We start from the raw sequence: 14705 nt of genomic DNA, 5'->3' as shown, positions 1-14705 counted from the left end.
AGTAACTAAACATGGCCTTAGAGCTAAAGGAGTTGACCCTAAATACGTCGCCTATCCACTAACCAATCTCGCCTTTTCTGTTAAACGTCCACATCTGCCGCCCCGCTCGCCCAACCACGGACATAAAAGGGGAGTAAATTCCTTGCCGGGAGTGAGAAAATACGGGCTATTGGCCTGAACTCGATTTTCATTCTAAGATTGTTTTTTTTTTTGCGATGAAAATTGAAGTGTTTCGTGAGAAACTCAAGCCTTTTGAACAGTGACAACGTAGGTTCACGAAACATCAACGGCTACAAACTTAGAGGAAGATTAGAAAGGAGGGTTTAAGCGAAAATCACGTATTTACGGCATGGTTCACGGTGGACGTGTTATTCCGGTACCGCTATAGTGATGTAGCATTGGTGACGGTGATGAGAATACCGTCGTGTTAAGGTGGTTTGGTTTTGTATTACACGGTGGAGCCGTGGTACCCGCTACATGGCTAGCATTGTATAGGATGGCGTGTCAGAGGTGGTTTATTAGTTTGGTGTTTGTGTGGTGCGGTGAGCAATAGATGATGGTCAACGCTATATTGGGCAACATATTGAGGTAGCGCGGTAGGACGAAGGATGATGATGTGGAGGGTGGTATCGCAAGTGGTCGATGTTGCATAGGACATGTGAGGTGGTTCTGTTTGACGTTGTGTGGGGTAGGGATGTCGCGGTGGTGGCTGATGGCGGTAGACATTGCATAGGGCGGCGTGTCAAGGTGGTTTGATTTGGTTGTTGGAACGGGATGTTGTGGTTGCGACGAGCGGTGGTTTGGGACACTGCGTAAAATGGCATGTTAAGTTAGTTTAATTTAGTATTTTATTTTAGAGTATGGTAGCATCGTAGTGACACGGATGGTACTCCACCGTGGAACTATTCATGAAGAATAAGCAAATCGATGTTTGATATGAGTTCCACTCATATTTGGTACGAGCCCTCCTTTCAACTCAGTCATATTGATCAACCTCAAAAGATTCACCATCCGCTCGATTCAAACGATGATGAATTGTTGTTTGGAAAGTAGCAATTCACGAGAGTTTTATAGAAAATCCATCCGATTTCGAACAATTTATGCCGAGCGCGAGCAGTACACTCGTGGAAGTTTTTGGCATTCCAAACAAAACAAGGATAGCCTGAACTGAAAGCGGAGGGCCCCGGTCGCACTCGCCTGGCCCACCGGCCATGTGATAATGTGAAAGCGAGAGTGGTGGAGTGGTAGCCTTGCGCGGCCGCGTCTCGGCATCTTTCTCTTCTCTTTCCTCCCCGGCTGCTCGCTCGCGCATCTCGCCTCGCCCGTGCGGGCCTGGATCGCTCGCGCCCTCCAAATGCGACCGCATCTCCTCCTCCTCCTCGCCGCCGCCGCGCTACCGTTGCCGGCCGATTGCCGCCACCCCGGCGTCGTCCACCACGTGCCGCCTCCGCCGCCGCACCACGGCAAGAGCACCAGCAGCGCGCTAACCGCCGCGCTCGCCGCCGCGGCGTCGGTCCTCGCGCTGGTCCTGCTCTACCTCTGCGCGGCCATCGCCGTCCGCCGCTTCCGCTCCCGCGGCGCGGTGGGGCGGGAACCGGCGGCGGCGGGGTCCTCCTCCTCCTCCTCCTCGGCGGCGTCCCGCGCCGCGGCGTTCCTCCGCCGTAACGGGCTCCAGCACCACCGCCCGTCCTTCACCTACGAGCAGCTCCGCGCCGCCACCGCGGGCTTCGACGCGGGCCGCAAGCTCGGCGACGGCGGGTTCGGGACGGTGTTCCTCGCGTACCTCCCGCCCGCCAGCCGCCCCGCCGCCGTCAAGCGCCTACACGTCCCGCCGTCGCCGTCCGCGTCGTTCCCTTCCGCAGCCGCCACCATCACCAAGTCCTTCTGCAACGAGGTGCTCATCCTCTCGGCGCTCCGCCACCCGCACCTCGTCCGCCTCCACGGCTTCTGCGCCGACCCCCGCGCGCTCCTCCTGGTCTACGACTTCGTCCCCAACGGCACGCTCTCGCACCACCTCCACCGCCGGGTCGGCGGCGGCGGCGGCGTCACCGCGGGTGCGCCGCCACCCCCGCCGCTCCCCTGGCGGACCCGCCTCGCCATGGCGTCCCAGATCGCGTCGGCGCTCGAGTACCTCCACTTCGGCGTGAAGCCCGCCGTCGTGCACCGCGACGTCACCTCGTCCAACATCTTCGTGGAGGCCGACATGCGCGCCCGCCTTGGCGACTTCGGCCTCTCGCGGCTCCTGGCGCCGCCGGACGCGTGCTCCACGGGGACCGCCCGCGAGCTCGTGTGCTGCACGGCGCCGCAGGGGACGCCGGGGTACCTGGACCCGGACTACCACCGCTCCTTCCAGCTCACCGAGAAGAGCGACGTGTACAGCTTCGGCGTCGTGGTGCTGGAGCTCGTCACGGGGCTGAGGCCCGTGGACGTGGGCAGGGAGCGGCGGGACGTGACGCTGGCGGACTGGGTGGTGGCCAAGATCCAGGTCGGCGAGCTCAGGGAGGTCGTCGACCCGCCGGTGCTCGGCGAGGGCCCCGGCGTGATGGCGACCGTCGAGGCCGTGGCGGAGCTGGCGTTCCGGTGCGTGGCGCCGGACAAGGATGACCGGCCCGACGCCCGAGAGGTGCTGGCCGAGCTCAGGAGGATCCAGACGATGCTGCCCGACCTTCCCGGCGGCAAGGGTTCTTGATCCGGGTTGTGCAGAATGGTATTGTCTGCATCATCAGAATTGAGCTAGCCCTGCTCGATCTCAGGGCCGAAAACCTTCCATTGTCCATTGCTGCGACACTATGCTGACATCTTGACTGAGGATTAGCATCACATCCTGAATGTAAGAAGAATGTTTGCGGCTTGTGCTGGCATTTGTCAAAGGCATGTGCCTCATGGTTGACTACCAGAAACTCACCGAGAACTACAAGAATTAGCATCAGGCAGTGTGTAGTCTAGTTCTGTTGGTATGTACAAGTTCTACAAATAGTAACAGCCCCCAAAGTCAAATGCACTTCTCCAGACTCCAATTTCCTCGGTTTGTCGGCAATTTTGCATTTCAGCTGCCTTGCGCGTCGTCACCGAATCAACCACCGCCGACCCATGGGCCGTCGTTGTCCATGTACGCTGTCGATGGCATTGCGTTGCGCCGCGCCGCGCGCACGCTCGTCCAGTCCATTGTCCACCGGGCTTCCCGTTTGCTTCAGAAGATCGTGTGGACTCTCACAACGGTGCTGCGGCGGTGAGTGACAGTCTACGCCGTGGCCATTGTCCATTGAGAGCGTCGACACGACTGCGCGAGCGAGCACGGCCAAGCCCGAGGCCCACCTGTAATAGTAGCAGCATCCGTGGCCCAGCTGTAAGCGTGTGTGTGTGGAGACTGCAGAACCCTGAATTTGACTCTGACTGAGAAATCCATCTATCCGAAGTTCTGAACTTGGAACCTGCAGCCGCCGGCATCGCCCATGCACCCGCTCACGCTCTCCTCCACCGCGCTGCTCCGCCTCATCAAGTCGCTCTCGCCGGCGGCGGGGCCGGGGACCCACCTCACGGCCTTGGCGATCCACTGCCTCCTCTTCAAGGAAGGGCTCCTCCACGCCGGGGCGCACCTCCCCACGGCGCTGCTCTCCGCGTACGCCGCGCTCGGCAGGCCGCGCCACGCGCGGGACCTGTTCGACGAAATGCCCGAACGGGGCCTCGTCGCCCGCACCGCTATGGCGCGGGCGCACGCCGCGTCCGGGCAGGCGACGCAGGCGCTCGCCGTGTTCGGGGGCATGCTCGCGGACGGCGTCCTCCCGGACAACGTGGCCCTGGCGGTCGCGCTAACGGCGTGCCATGGGGTGGGCTTGTCCTCCGCAGCGGCTAGGAAACCTGGGAAGATGGTTCATGCTCTCATCGTGACAAGCGGCATTGTTCCGGATGTGTTTGTCTCCACCGAACTGATCAGGGTCTATGGGGAGTGCGGCGAGCTGTCTGTTTCCCGGAGGGTGTTCGATGAGATGCCAGTGAGGAGTACTGTTTCGTGGAACGCCATGGTGCATCAGTATGTCAGGCACAGTAATGTTGGCGCTGCGTACAAGCTGTTTCTTGCAATGCCAAGGAGGGATGTGGTGTCATGGAACACGATGATTGCCGGGTATTGCCTCGTTGGCCAATGTAGGGAGGCACTAGGATTGTTTCGTCAGATGGTATCACCGTCTTCATGTCCAGTGCGGCCAAATGGTCCTACGATGAGCACTGTCCTTGCTGCTTGTGCGGGTGCAGGTTGTTTGGAGACTGGGATTTGGGTCCATGCGTACATTGACAGGAACCGCTTAAATGATGATGGATCATTGGATCGGAGCTTGATAGACATGTACGCCAAATGTGGAAGCATTGAAAAGGCCCTTCAGGTGTTTGAGAAGGCACCTGGGAAGAGGGACCTGTACTCATGGACAACGGTGATTTGTGGATTGGCAATGCATGGTAGGGCTTCTGATGCTCTACGGATGTTTGATGCTATGCAAGATAATGGTATACGCCCTGACGATGTTACTCTTGTTGGGGTACTAAATGCATGTGCGCATGGCGGGCTCGTAGATGAAGGCCTTTGCCACTTCTACTCCATGGAGGAAAAATACGCAATCGTACCCAAAATTGAACACCATGGGTGTATCATTGATCTTCTTGGTCGGGTCGGGAGATTGCAAGAAGCATACAACATGATCAGGACCATGCCGATGAAGCCTAATGCAGTAATCTGGGGTGCATTCTTGAATGCATGCAAAGTTCACAGCAATGTGGAACTTGGTGAGATTGCAGCTGCTGAAGTCAGCAGGTTGGATCCAAATGACCCCTGGGCAAGGGTGATGCTGTCCAGCATGTATGCAAAAGCGCAGGACTGGAGCAGTCTTGCCAGGGAGAGGAAGGAGATGAACAGCCTGCAGATGAAGAAAACACCAGGGTGCAGCTCAATTGAGCTTGATGGGGAGGTGCATGAGTTTGTCGCTGGTGGTTTTCAGCATCCCCAGCTTGGTGAAATTTGCACTATACTAGAGAATATTGAAGCAGGCTAAAGAGATGTGGATGCCTCGTCTTCTGAGGGTTTTTTTTTCTGCCATTGATACTAGTATGTAGTTGCAAGTTTCTTGACCTCCACAAAGAGTTAACTGACCTCAGTGCTTTCCATTAGCTGTGAATGTCCTGACTCCTGAGGAAAGAACTTTGAGTTTGGTCATATTGCAAAGAACCGAAGGAGGTTAACGTTAGGGCCCAGAGTAATGATTACATGCTGGGGCCCAAGCGATCCAAAACAGAAGATGGGTTGGTGACATAAAAGGTGCGCTTACAGTTGATGTTTTGTTTGAATATCTTCACATTTGGGATATGGTGGATAGCCTTGTTCTACAACAGGAGGTGCCAGATCAGTACAAATGGAAATTGACACATACAGGCTCTTATAGCAGTAAGTTGGCCTATGCAGCCTTCTTTGTAGGCACCATCAAGTTTGGCCCGTGGAGAAGAATTTGGAAAAGCTGGGCTCCCCCGCGTTGCAAGTTCTTCATCTGGCTGGTGTTTCTTAACCGGGTTTGGACGGCTGATCGGTTGGCGAAAAGGGGACTTCCCCATCCGGAGTCCTGTCCCTTCTGTGATCAAGCTGAGGAGACAATACATCATTTGTTGGTTGGCTGCGTCTTCACTCACCAAGTTTGGGCCCTGATTTTCCAGCAGTTAGGCTTGTTGAATTTGACACCAGACCCAGACCCATCAGTGAGTCACTTCCCAAGCTGGTGGAGAAGAGCAATTTCTTCTGTTCCTAAGGAAGTGCGAAAGGGTTTCAATTCCTTGATTATCCTGATAGCTTGGGAAGTTTGGAAACACCGTAATGATTGTGTGTTTGACAATTCGAGACCAAACATTCTGAAGGTTGTCAGTTCTGTGAGCACGGAGGGTGGCCTCTGGTGCATGGCGGGAGCCTCCAAGCTCCAGGAACTCATGTCCAGGTTGTCCAGGTCGCTGCCTCTTGGAGCTTAAGCTCTGAAGGCTGCTGGTCGTCTGTTTTGCTATTCCGTAGTGCGATCGTGAGTTTTGGTTTTCTGTAAGTGTGTGGGTGTGTTTGTGGGGTTTGCCTGGTACTCGGGTTGGGTCTTTCTAGACTCATGTACTTTTATTTCTACCTTAATAAAATGATGCACAGTTCTCCTGTGTGGTTCGAGAAAAATGATTACATGCTGACAAAAATCTGTTTCAATTGATCATACTGGAAGTGGAATTAGCAATTGAAGCTAGTGGAGGTATAGCACTGACTAGTGGACAAAAGGTACAGGGGAAAAAAACGCACCACATTACTATTTTGTTTTGCTTGTCAAGTTGTCATGCTACAAAAAATGTATTCTGGTATCCCATCTTGATTGTTCATTAACCATGTTTTGTTTTTTGACAATGGATATCGGTAATTATACAGGATTTCTAAGTTACAAAATCTAGAGTATGTTTGATATTTCTCAGATTTATAAGTGAACTGATATTTCTCCTCCTTTATTCATATGTGGGAGGCTTTGAACCTTTTGGCATATGTACATAGTCATTTTTATGACCTAGATAATGATGTAATTATTTCGGTCCACTTGCAGTTGTCTTATTGAATGTTCGAATGGTTTCTTTGAGAAATTTCAAATGAAAATATCATACATTTCAGTGGGATCCTGTAATCCTGCTGACACACTTTACACAATCCATTGCTAAGTTCGAGTATTTGACAAGACATAAATTTATTGAAACTTTGCGACTACTATGTCTTTATTGTTGCTTGGTGGATAGCATAGTTGTAACACTAATTATTGTATAAATACTTGTTCTGATCACATCCCCCCCCCCCCCCCCCTCTCTTTCTCTATTTTGAAGTTCTTTTTGCATAATCTATGGCATACTGTTGTGTTCCAGTTGTTTTATTCTATGATACTTTGATGTTCCCAACTATAGGTATCAGTGTGTTCCTTTTTATGACCCTTTTTCTTTTTGCGCATGCAGGATGATGCTGGACATTTAGCACATCCTTTTCTACTCTGTTTTGTACCAAAGTGAGGATTTTAATTCCATAGCATTTTGGATTCAAACCAAAACTGCTTTATGGATCTGGCATTTATTTTACCCTGATTGAATGACAGTGTATTTTTCATATAACAAAATTCAATAGAACTTTACACATGTAGCTGAATATTGTAGCATCAATAACTAATTATTTAATCTGAGATATTTATTCTGCAATGTTTGAACTTTGCTTGTTTTCCTTGATCTAGACCTGGCTCTGAATTTAAATCGGTGGTGGGAAACTGCTAAGTGCTATCAAGAGCCTGTGCAATGTTTGCTCGTTCATCTAATGTGTACTTTTAATTAAGTGCTGTGACCAATGACTGTATAATAACTTTGGTACTTCTTACTGATCTCAACTTGCCGTTGTGCAAAATGCAAGCTTGAGCCCCTACTTTGATTTTTTAATATCCTAATAAATAAACGTATGTTGGTGACAATTGTGTTCTGAAATGCTATTGTTCTAGTAACTCAAGATTTTAAATACTTTTCCATCTATATGATTTATCCAATTTCATTTAGGGCATGGACCTTTGTTTCCATACACATGTCAAACATATTCTAACATATGAAGACTTTGGTCCATCAACATGTCAAGAACTCGAAATTCCTCAATGCAAAATCTGTTTCTGTTTAACATGTGGCTGCACACTAGCTTATTACTGGATTCTTGCAGCTGGTACAGAGATTGCCTCCTCACACATCAAACGAACTTGGTAAATCTAGGTAAGCTACTGGTATCCATAGCCTACTGGTTACCCAAATGGGACGGGGGTGCAGTCATTTTCTTTAGAAAGTCAGTTCTGGAGTTCAGTCAGAATTAGTTGACATGGGTCTGATTGGGTGGACCAGGAAGTAGGGGAGGATTATTTGTCGTGCCAGCTGCTAGCTTGACTATGATGTGCTATTAGGTTGGTATCATATTCACAGCCACTATTATAACATGATTGGAATTATCAAAAGTATTGTTGCATTAGTGAATCTGTTTTTTTCAGTTTGTTGTAATATCCAGGAATCAAGCAAATGCATGCTTATCATTTTAGCCTTTTTCCGTTGTATCATTGATACGTAAAACTGCATGCAAGGATTTTGGAATGTGCTGGTGCAACTGTTTTGCTTGCATGTATTCTACATTTTTCCCAATACCATCTACAATGTGGTACTACACTTTTCCTTCATGAAATTTTGTTTCTGTTGGCATGCATACCATAAAAATTCCACTCAGTTTCCACAGATCCTTGATGGTGTTGATGTGTATAACTAACAAATAGCTGATGTAAATTTTCTTTTGAGGAATATGTATAGCTGATATTATGACTATAATGCAGGTGCATCCGGATAGAAGCACTTCAAGATCAATATGGAAGCACTTTTCAAGTTAAACAAGGAATGAATCATTAGATGCAAGAAAACAGGACCACCTACTGTTTCCTGCCTATCTTCCAACCCTTGTAAACTGAATGCAAGGTGGCCTGTGATAATTCCGATGCTTTTTTTAGAAAAAAAGAAGTCTCCCTTTTAAATAAGATCTTTCTTATAACATGATTCCCTTGCTCGCAGATTGGAGGGGAACACCTTGGAGATCTGGGAGTCCTGGATCTTCACGCTTTCAGCCGAGCACTGAGAGTAAGGTGGCTGTAGTATGAGTGGACCAATCTGGACAGACCTTGGCTTGGGACACCGCCACTTGTGATGCCGTGGACAAGTAACTGTTCCGGGCAAGGACCATTGTGAATGCGTGAGACGGGAGTCATGCCAAGTTCTGGCAATGTAGCTGGCTGAATGGTGGAGCTCCAATGGATGTCGCGCCAAATCTATAAGGCGGCATGGTGGAAAAGGAAATGAGTTCGTGAGGATCTAAACAACCACAACTGGACGAGGGGGTTGTGAGCTTGTGGCGTATGACCACGATTTAAGAAATGGCAGAAATTGTGACATTGTGGGACTTGGTTCAGAACATGCAACTACAACTGATGGACGGGGCGGATGAAATCACATTGAGATGGACTATTAACGGCTCTTGTACTTCTAAGTCAGCTTATCTCGCACAGCTGCAAGGGTCGTACTGCACATTTGATGGGAAGAGAATTTGGCGAGCACATGCAGAGGAAAGATCATAGTTTTTCGCTTGGCTACTCGTCCAAAGCAAGTTATTGACTGCCGACAAGCTGCTGGCCCGGGAGTGGCCATGCAATCTGGTTTGTGCCCTGTGCGATCAGGAACAAGAAACAGCGATGCATTTGTGTCTAAGCTGCAGCTATGCAAAAGAAGTCTGGTTCCTGGTCAGTAATTGGGTAGGAACGCAGTTATCAAGTCCTAATGGTTTGTCTGATTCGTTGGAGGAGTGGTGGCTCAAAACGTTGGCGCCGTTGAACCAGAAACAGAGGAGATCAGAAGCTGCTATACTTGTGTACGTGACTTGGAACATTTGGAAGGTTGCAGCGCAACCGACGGGTGTTTGAACATTGAAGGCAAGCAGCTGCGGCCGGATCAGGTCTTTGTGCTGATTCAGGATGAGGTGAATTTGTGCCGAAGGGCCTGTGGAACTTCAGCGTTGGGGTAGTGTATCTGCTTTTATTTATGAGTGAGATTAGTCATTTATGCAATAGCAAGCATGTTGTAAACCTGAATTTCTTACAAGCAAGACGCACCACATGTAGCAAGCACTTGATGAGTGAGATTATTCATTTATGTGCTATGTAGCACTTGATGAAGAGCATGTGCGTTTTCTGTGAATTCACGGGTGGAATCAAATGTACACAAACAATATAATGGCAATACACATCTGATGTACTCGTCGTTTTGCTGATGATATAGGAGTAGCAGATATGGCAGATTTGATACATGCATTCAGGCAGGTCGTACCAAATAACATTCAACAGTGCCCCCCAAGATTGGACAAGATTTAATTGGCTGAATCTTAGTACTCCAACCAAGTATGCATACATGTATGGACACATAGCATGCATATATAAGATGACTGAGCATACACCAAGTCTACAGCTTTGCGTGCAAGCAGCATACATAGATAAATTAATAGTAGATAGGATAGATACGTACTAAAGCCAACTGATGTAGTCATCATTGTCTTGGAGAAGCTAAGCAAAGAAGTCCTAGCACACATGCATCTAAAACTGATGCTGGGGTGGCCTGCTTAGAACCAGGAACACAGTCCGCGCCAAGTCCTTGTATGTGTTTAATGTTATGAACGACGTATAGGAATATGAAGTAAAGAAAAGTCACAGAGGAGACACATGATTTAACGTGAAAAATTCCTCCGATGTGAAGGGGAAAAACCACGGGCACCAGCCAACAACAATCTCACTGTCTCAAGAGTTTTAGGTTACACGCCTATGGCAGCTTACAAGAGAATCAAGTCTCCTCGAAACCCTAGCAATGGTGTATATACCGTACCGTTGGCGACGGGCCTCCGCTCCGTCAGAAGCCCGGCCTATATCCTGGAGTGAATTTGGAACAACTCCAACATTTATATCCGTCAGAAGTCCTTGTATGTGTTTATGTTCAAACGCTGCGGCACCTCTGCGGATGCGCTTACACATGGTAGACCAATCACTGAAGTAGGAGTCAAAGCTGAAGATGTTGTTGGAGAGCGGCTCCGCCTCGTAATACCGGAGCATGGCTAGATACCGGCGTAGCCACGGCGGAAATCGGATAACAAATTGATAGAGGGCTAGCCTGACCTCCATGCTGCTTGAGTTTGGGTTGCAAAGGGCGCGCAGGGCGTAGAACATCGGCTCCATACCTACCGCCACGCCGCGCATGGCTTGAAATACCCACCCTGGAAACCCAGCCAACCCCAGTAGGCGCTGCTGTTGGGGTTGCCGGTGCCGCTTCCCACCAAGTAGGCGTCATCGTAGAACCTCCAGATGCCATTGCGGATGAGGCCGAGAAGGTATAAATTTCTGAAGCTAAATACCAGCAAGATGTCGCGGACCATAGTGGGATCCCAATCTGCAGGCGGCTTCACCGGCACGGTGAAGAAGCCACCGTTCGCAGTGAACTGGAAAGTGTGCGTTCGCCCGTCCACCTCAACCTCAGAAACGGATTGCCGCCCTCAGCTGCGACTTGCGCCGCCAACCGCTCCTTTATCCATTTAAAGAGCTTCTTCATGGATCGGGCCATCTTGAGGGGGTTCTGGTAGAGCAGGGGCGAAGCCACGTTAGGCTTGCCGAGTGCACAATCACTAGGGAAAAAATTAGAATTTCAAGATTAGAACTTAATTTCCACCACTTATGCACTCGCTGAAATCCGATGCGTGCACCACCATCCGACCTAGCAGTCCACGCTTGCTGCGCTTGCATACTTTCTTTGCATGCTGGACAGCGTAATAAACAAACGGGGCAGTTCAAAGTATTGTATTAGAAAAAGCTCACACGGATGGGCCAATGATCGTCTACTAACAAGCCAAGTGTGTCGCGCGCATGACGAGTAAGAGTTGCACTAGTAGAAAAACGACCTTCCATTCTTAACAAAAATCTCAGTTATTTTTGGAATCCGGACTAAAGATAGTCCTGGTTTAAATTTTGTAGTTCGTGGAGACACCTTTAGTCCTAGTTGGTGTTACCAACTACGACTAAAGGAGGTTTTTAGTCCCGGGTGAAAGACTCGGGACTGAAGATGGAGACCTTTAGTCCTGATTAATTAGTCCCAGTTGGTAAAACGACACCGGCGAAATTGTGGTTGCTCAAACGCAAAAACTTCATCGTCTAGGTTCCAAATTGCAAGTCGCGAAAGATGGGGAGGAATCATTCGCTCGTCGCCGGTCGCTACAGCACGCCTCCTCGCTAGATCGGTGCCCACGGCCTCAAGCTGCTCGTTAGCTTCCTTTTCTATTTCTCTCCACTACAACATCCTTCCGGAATCATGTTTTGCTCCAAATTTCAATGGTATGCGACTAATTTCCTCACGAATGTTTTGGGTGCCAATCAATTTGTGTGAAGTAATAAGGTAGTGTTTCAATTTTTTTTATCACCAATTCTGATCCATTCATTTAAATTGCAATGTTAGGGTCTGTATGTAGAGGTTTTGCTTTTGCAAATTGTAACAAATAGGTAACTAAGAAAGGATCCATCGATATTCGAAACTTGGGGAATTGGAGTAATAAACAAAATTATGTAATTGGAGAATTGGTGTAATAATATTGGAAATATGTATTTTTTTTATCTCTTAAGTATTTTGGAAGTGTCCCTCATGTTTTAATTGGTGCAAATCAATCCCTTATTTTATTATATCGATGCACTAATCATCCCCATCCTAACATTTTTTTTCTACAATATTTGATCAGATACATCATTTTAGTAACATTTTTACCGTTACCAACATGTTGTGTTTGTAGGTAACAGTTAACTCAAATGAAACCAACTAATTGCAGACCGACTACTCTAGCTACTTTCATTGATCCATGGTAAAAAGAATAAACTACTACTACTATAATGAACAATTGCATACCGATCCTACACACTCCATCTTGTTTATTGACTAGGAATGGAAACAATTGCATACCTCCTTTTTGCATCCTTGCCACTGACGCCACGATATCGCTGGAGCCAGCACGGGATGCGGGTTGGGAGCTCGTAGCTGCTGCGACACAAAATAAATATATGATCCAACAAGTCACTCGTCCTTCCACACGCTGGTCGACAAAGCCTTTCATCAAGGTTCTTACTGACATACAGATCTCGAGGACACAGCCAAACTGGTTCGACACTGCAGGGCGTGCCACTTCCACGCAAAGCAGAGATTCACCAACTAACACAGGTAGAGCTGGGACTTGGGTCGTGCTTTTTTGAGCTGCCTGAAGCAGTACATTTTGGCACGACAAGCATAGTACGTTATGATAAATTTTAGGTCGTACCGGCATGACACGAATATAAGGGTCATGTCATGGCAGCACGGCACGACACGGCATGTATCTTAGGTTGTGCTTGGGCCGGCACGGCACAGAAATAGCCCATCATCATCACGCTTGTCTATCTTTCATGCATGAAATCGTACAACGGTCATTCATGAAGTAATGAATATGCTACCATCCATACGGCGACTAACAATCCTAACATTCACCTACAATGTCTATATAATAAAGTTTGTTTTTACATTAATTTTAATCAACTCCTACCATATGGGAGCACTAGGATTACACATAATTGTCCTCAACTCCGTTCTTATGGTAGGTTAGTCACGAAAATCACGGTCAACTCTCGATGCAACGGTGACTACATATGCTAGCAGAAAAGCAGGCAAAGAAGATAAATAGATGTATTTCGAGGATCGTGTTTGGGCTGGTCCGGCATGAAGGCGGACCACCATGCTTTAGGCCGTGCTTTGGAGAGAAAAGGTTGCCGTGCCGCACCGGCACAGCACGACGTGGTTACGGTGCATAGAAGTCTAGCACGAAGCGGCCCAAGGCACGACTCAAATTCCACCTCTGCCGTCACCCGTGTCGAGCAGGTCAAGCCGTGAGGCATGCAGCAGCAGGCTAGGAGTAGGACCATCGATCAAGAGGATTGTGGGGAGAAGATGACGTCACTAGCCAAAAATGGTTCATGCTTACACCTTATCTCTTGGTATAGCGGTCAACATTGGCGCCGACCGCCACTACAAATACCTGTTCATTGTCAGCACTAGTGTGCCGTGCTACTAGTCCGTGGCTTAAGCTATCAATCGGCTTAAGCTAGTGCCGAGGAATTAATTTGTACTACCAATCGGCTTAAGCTCTGTTTATCGTGGTGACCGTCACCACAAATCTATTTTGACCGTCATCACGACACACTAGCTAGTTCGTGGAGCAGGAGTTGACACGCCGGGCTGCTGCCAAGGTCGACGACGGTCGAGATGCTGCTTTCATCGTGCTGGTCAGTACCGAGGGCCTGTAGCCCAGTGTGTGCCTTACGTAGATGAATTTGCGCACGTACATGATACAAATAACTACTCCCTCCATCTCAAATTACCATTCATTTTGACTTTTCTAGGTACATAGCTTTTGCTACGTATCCAGACAAAGCATATATCTAGGTGCATAACAAAAACTATGAATTTAGAAAAACTAAAAATAAATAGTAATTTTTGACGGTGGAGCAGTAACGAGCAAACAAGGGACGTGCAATCTATATAGAATTTTTTTGTCGTATCTATGTCTCGTGCATTGTTTTTTTGGTGCTTGAACAAAATTCGAACAAGCTTGAATAGATTTTCTGAGGGTTTACCATTATCTAAAAAAGTAAGAGGTTTTTAAAAAGACCCATGATCTCGGCCCAAACCCACCTAAAAACCTAGCCTTTCATTTTTCACTTCTCTTTTTCCGGCCCAATCCATCTCCTACTGGTCTTTTTCTTCATTAGACAAAGTCCTTTCATCTCTCGGCGTAGTTCGACTTTAGTCCTCTAACCGTGAAATCGGATATTTGACGCCCCGAACTATGAAATACCATGCAAATCACATCTCTCGCTAGTTTTGATGGTAGCTTTACATGATGTGGCAAGGGCCCCACATGTCGGGCAACATGTGCAGTAGGCCCTCGTGCCATGTGGCCTTCTTCTCCCTTTCTCTCTCTTCCTCCTCCCTCTCTCACCCCCTAAACGGCCCCCGAGCCGCTAAGCGGCAGCAGCATCTGAGCTATGAGCCCTCCACCC

General features: G+C 48.6%; 2 protein-coding genes across 2 annotated transcripts; both read left to right on the top strand.

Annotated features, from left to right (window-relative positions):
• Positions 1 to 1354: 1354 nt before the first annotated feature.
• LOC101754450 (LEAF RUST 10 DISEASE-RESISTANCE LOCUS RECEPTOR-LIKE PROTEIN KINASE-like 1.5) lies at positions 1355 to 2689 on the top strand. Its single transcript, XM_004981337.2, has one exon. The coding sequence runs from the start codon at positions 1355 to 1357 to the stop codon at positions 2687 to 2689; it is 1335 nt and encodes a 444-aa protein (XP_004981394.1).
• Positions 2690 to 3144: 455 nt separating this feature from the next.
• On the top strand, positions 3145 to 6187 carry LOC101753639 (pentatricopeptide repeat-containing protein At3g29230). The gene has a single exon (XM_004981335.3). The coding sequence runs from the start codon at positions 3453 to 3455 to the stop codon at positions 5040 to 5042; it is 1590 nt and encodes a 529-aa protein (XP_004981392.2). The 5' UTR covers positions 3145 to 3452; the 3' UTR covers positions 5043 to 6187.
• The last annotated feature ends 8518 nt before the right edge of the window (positions 6188 to 14705 follow it).

The sequence above is a fragment of the Setaria italica genome, chromosome IX (genome assembly GCF_000263155.2).
Source record: "Setaria italica strain Yugu1 chromosome IX, Setaria_italica_v2.0, whole genome shotgun sequence".
In the NCBI taxonomy this organism is placed as follows: domain Eukaryota; kingdom Viridiplantae; phylum Streptophyta; class Magnoliopsida; order Poales; family Poaceae; genus Setaria; species Setaria italica.
This window is presented reverse-complemented; position numbering and strand designations above follow the sequence as displayed.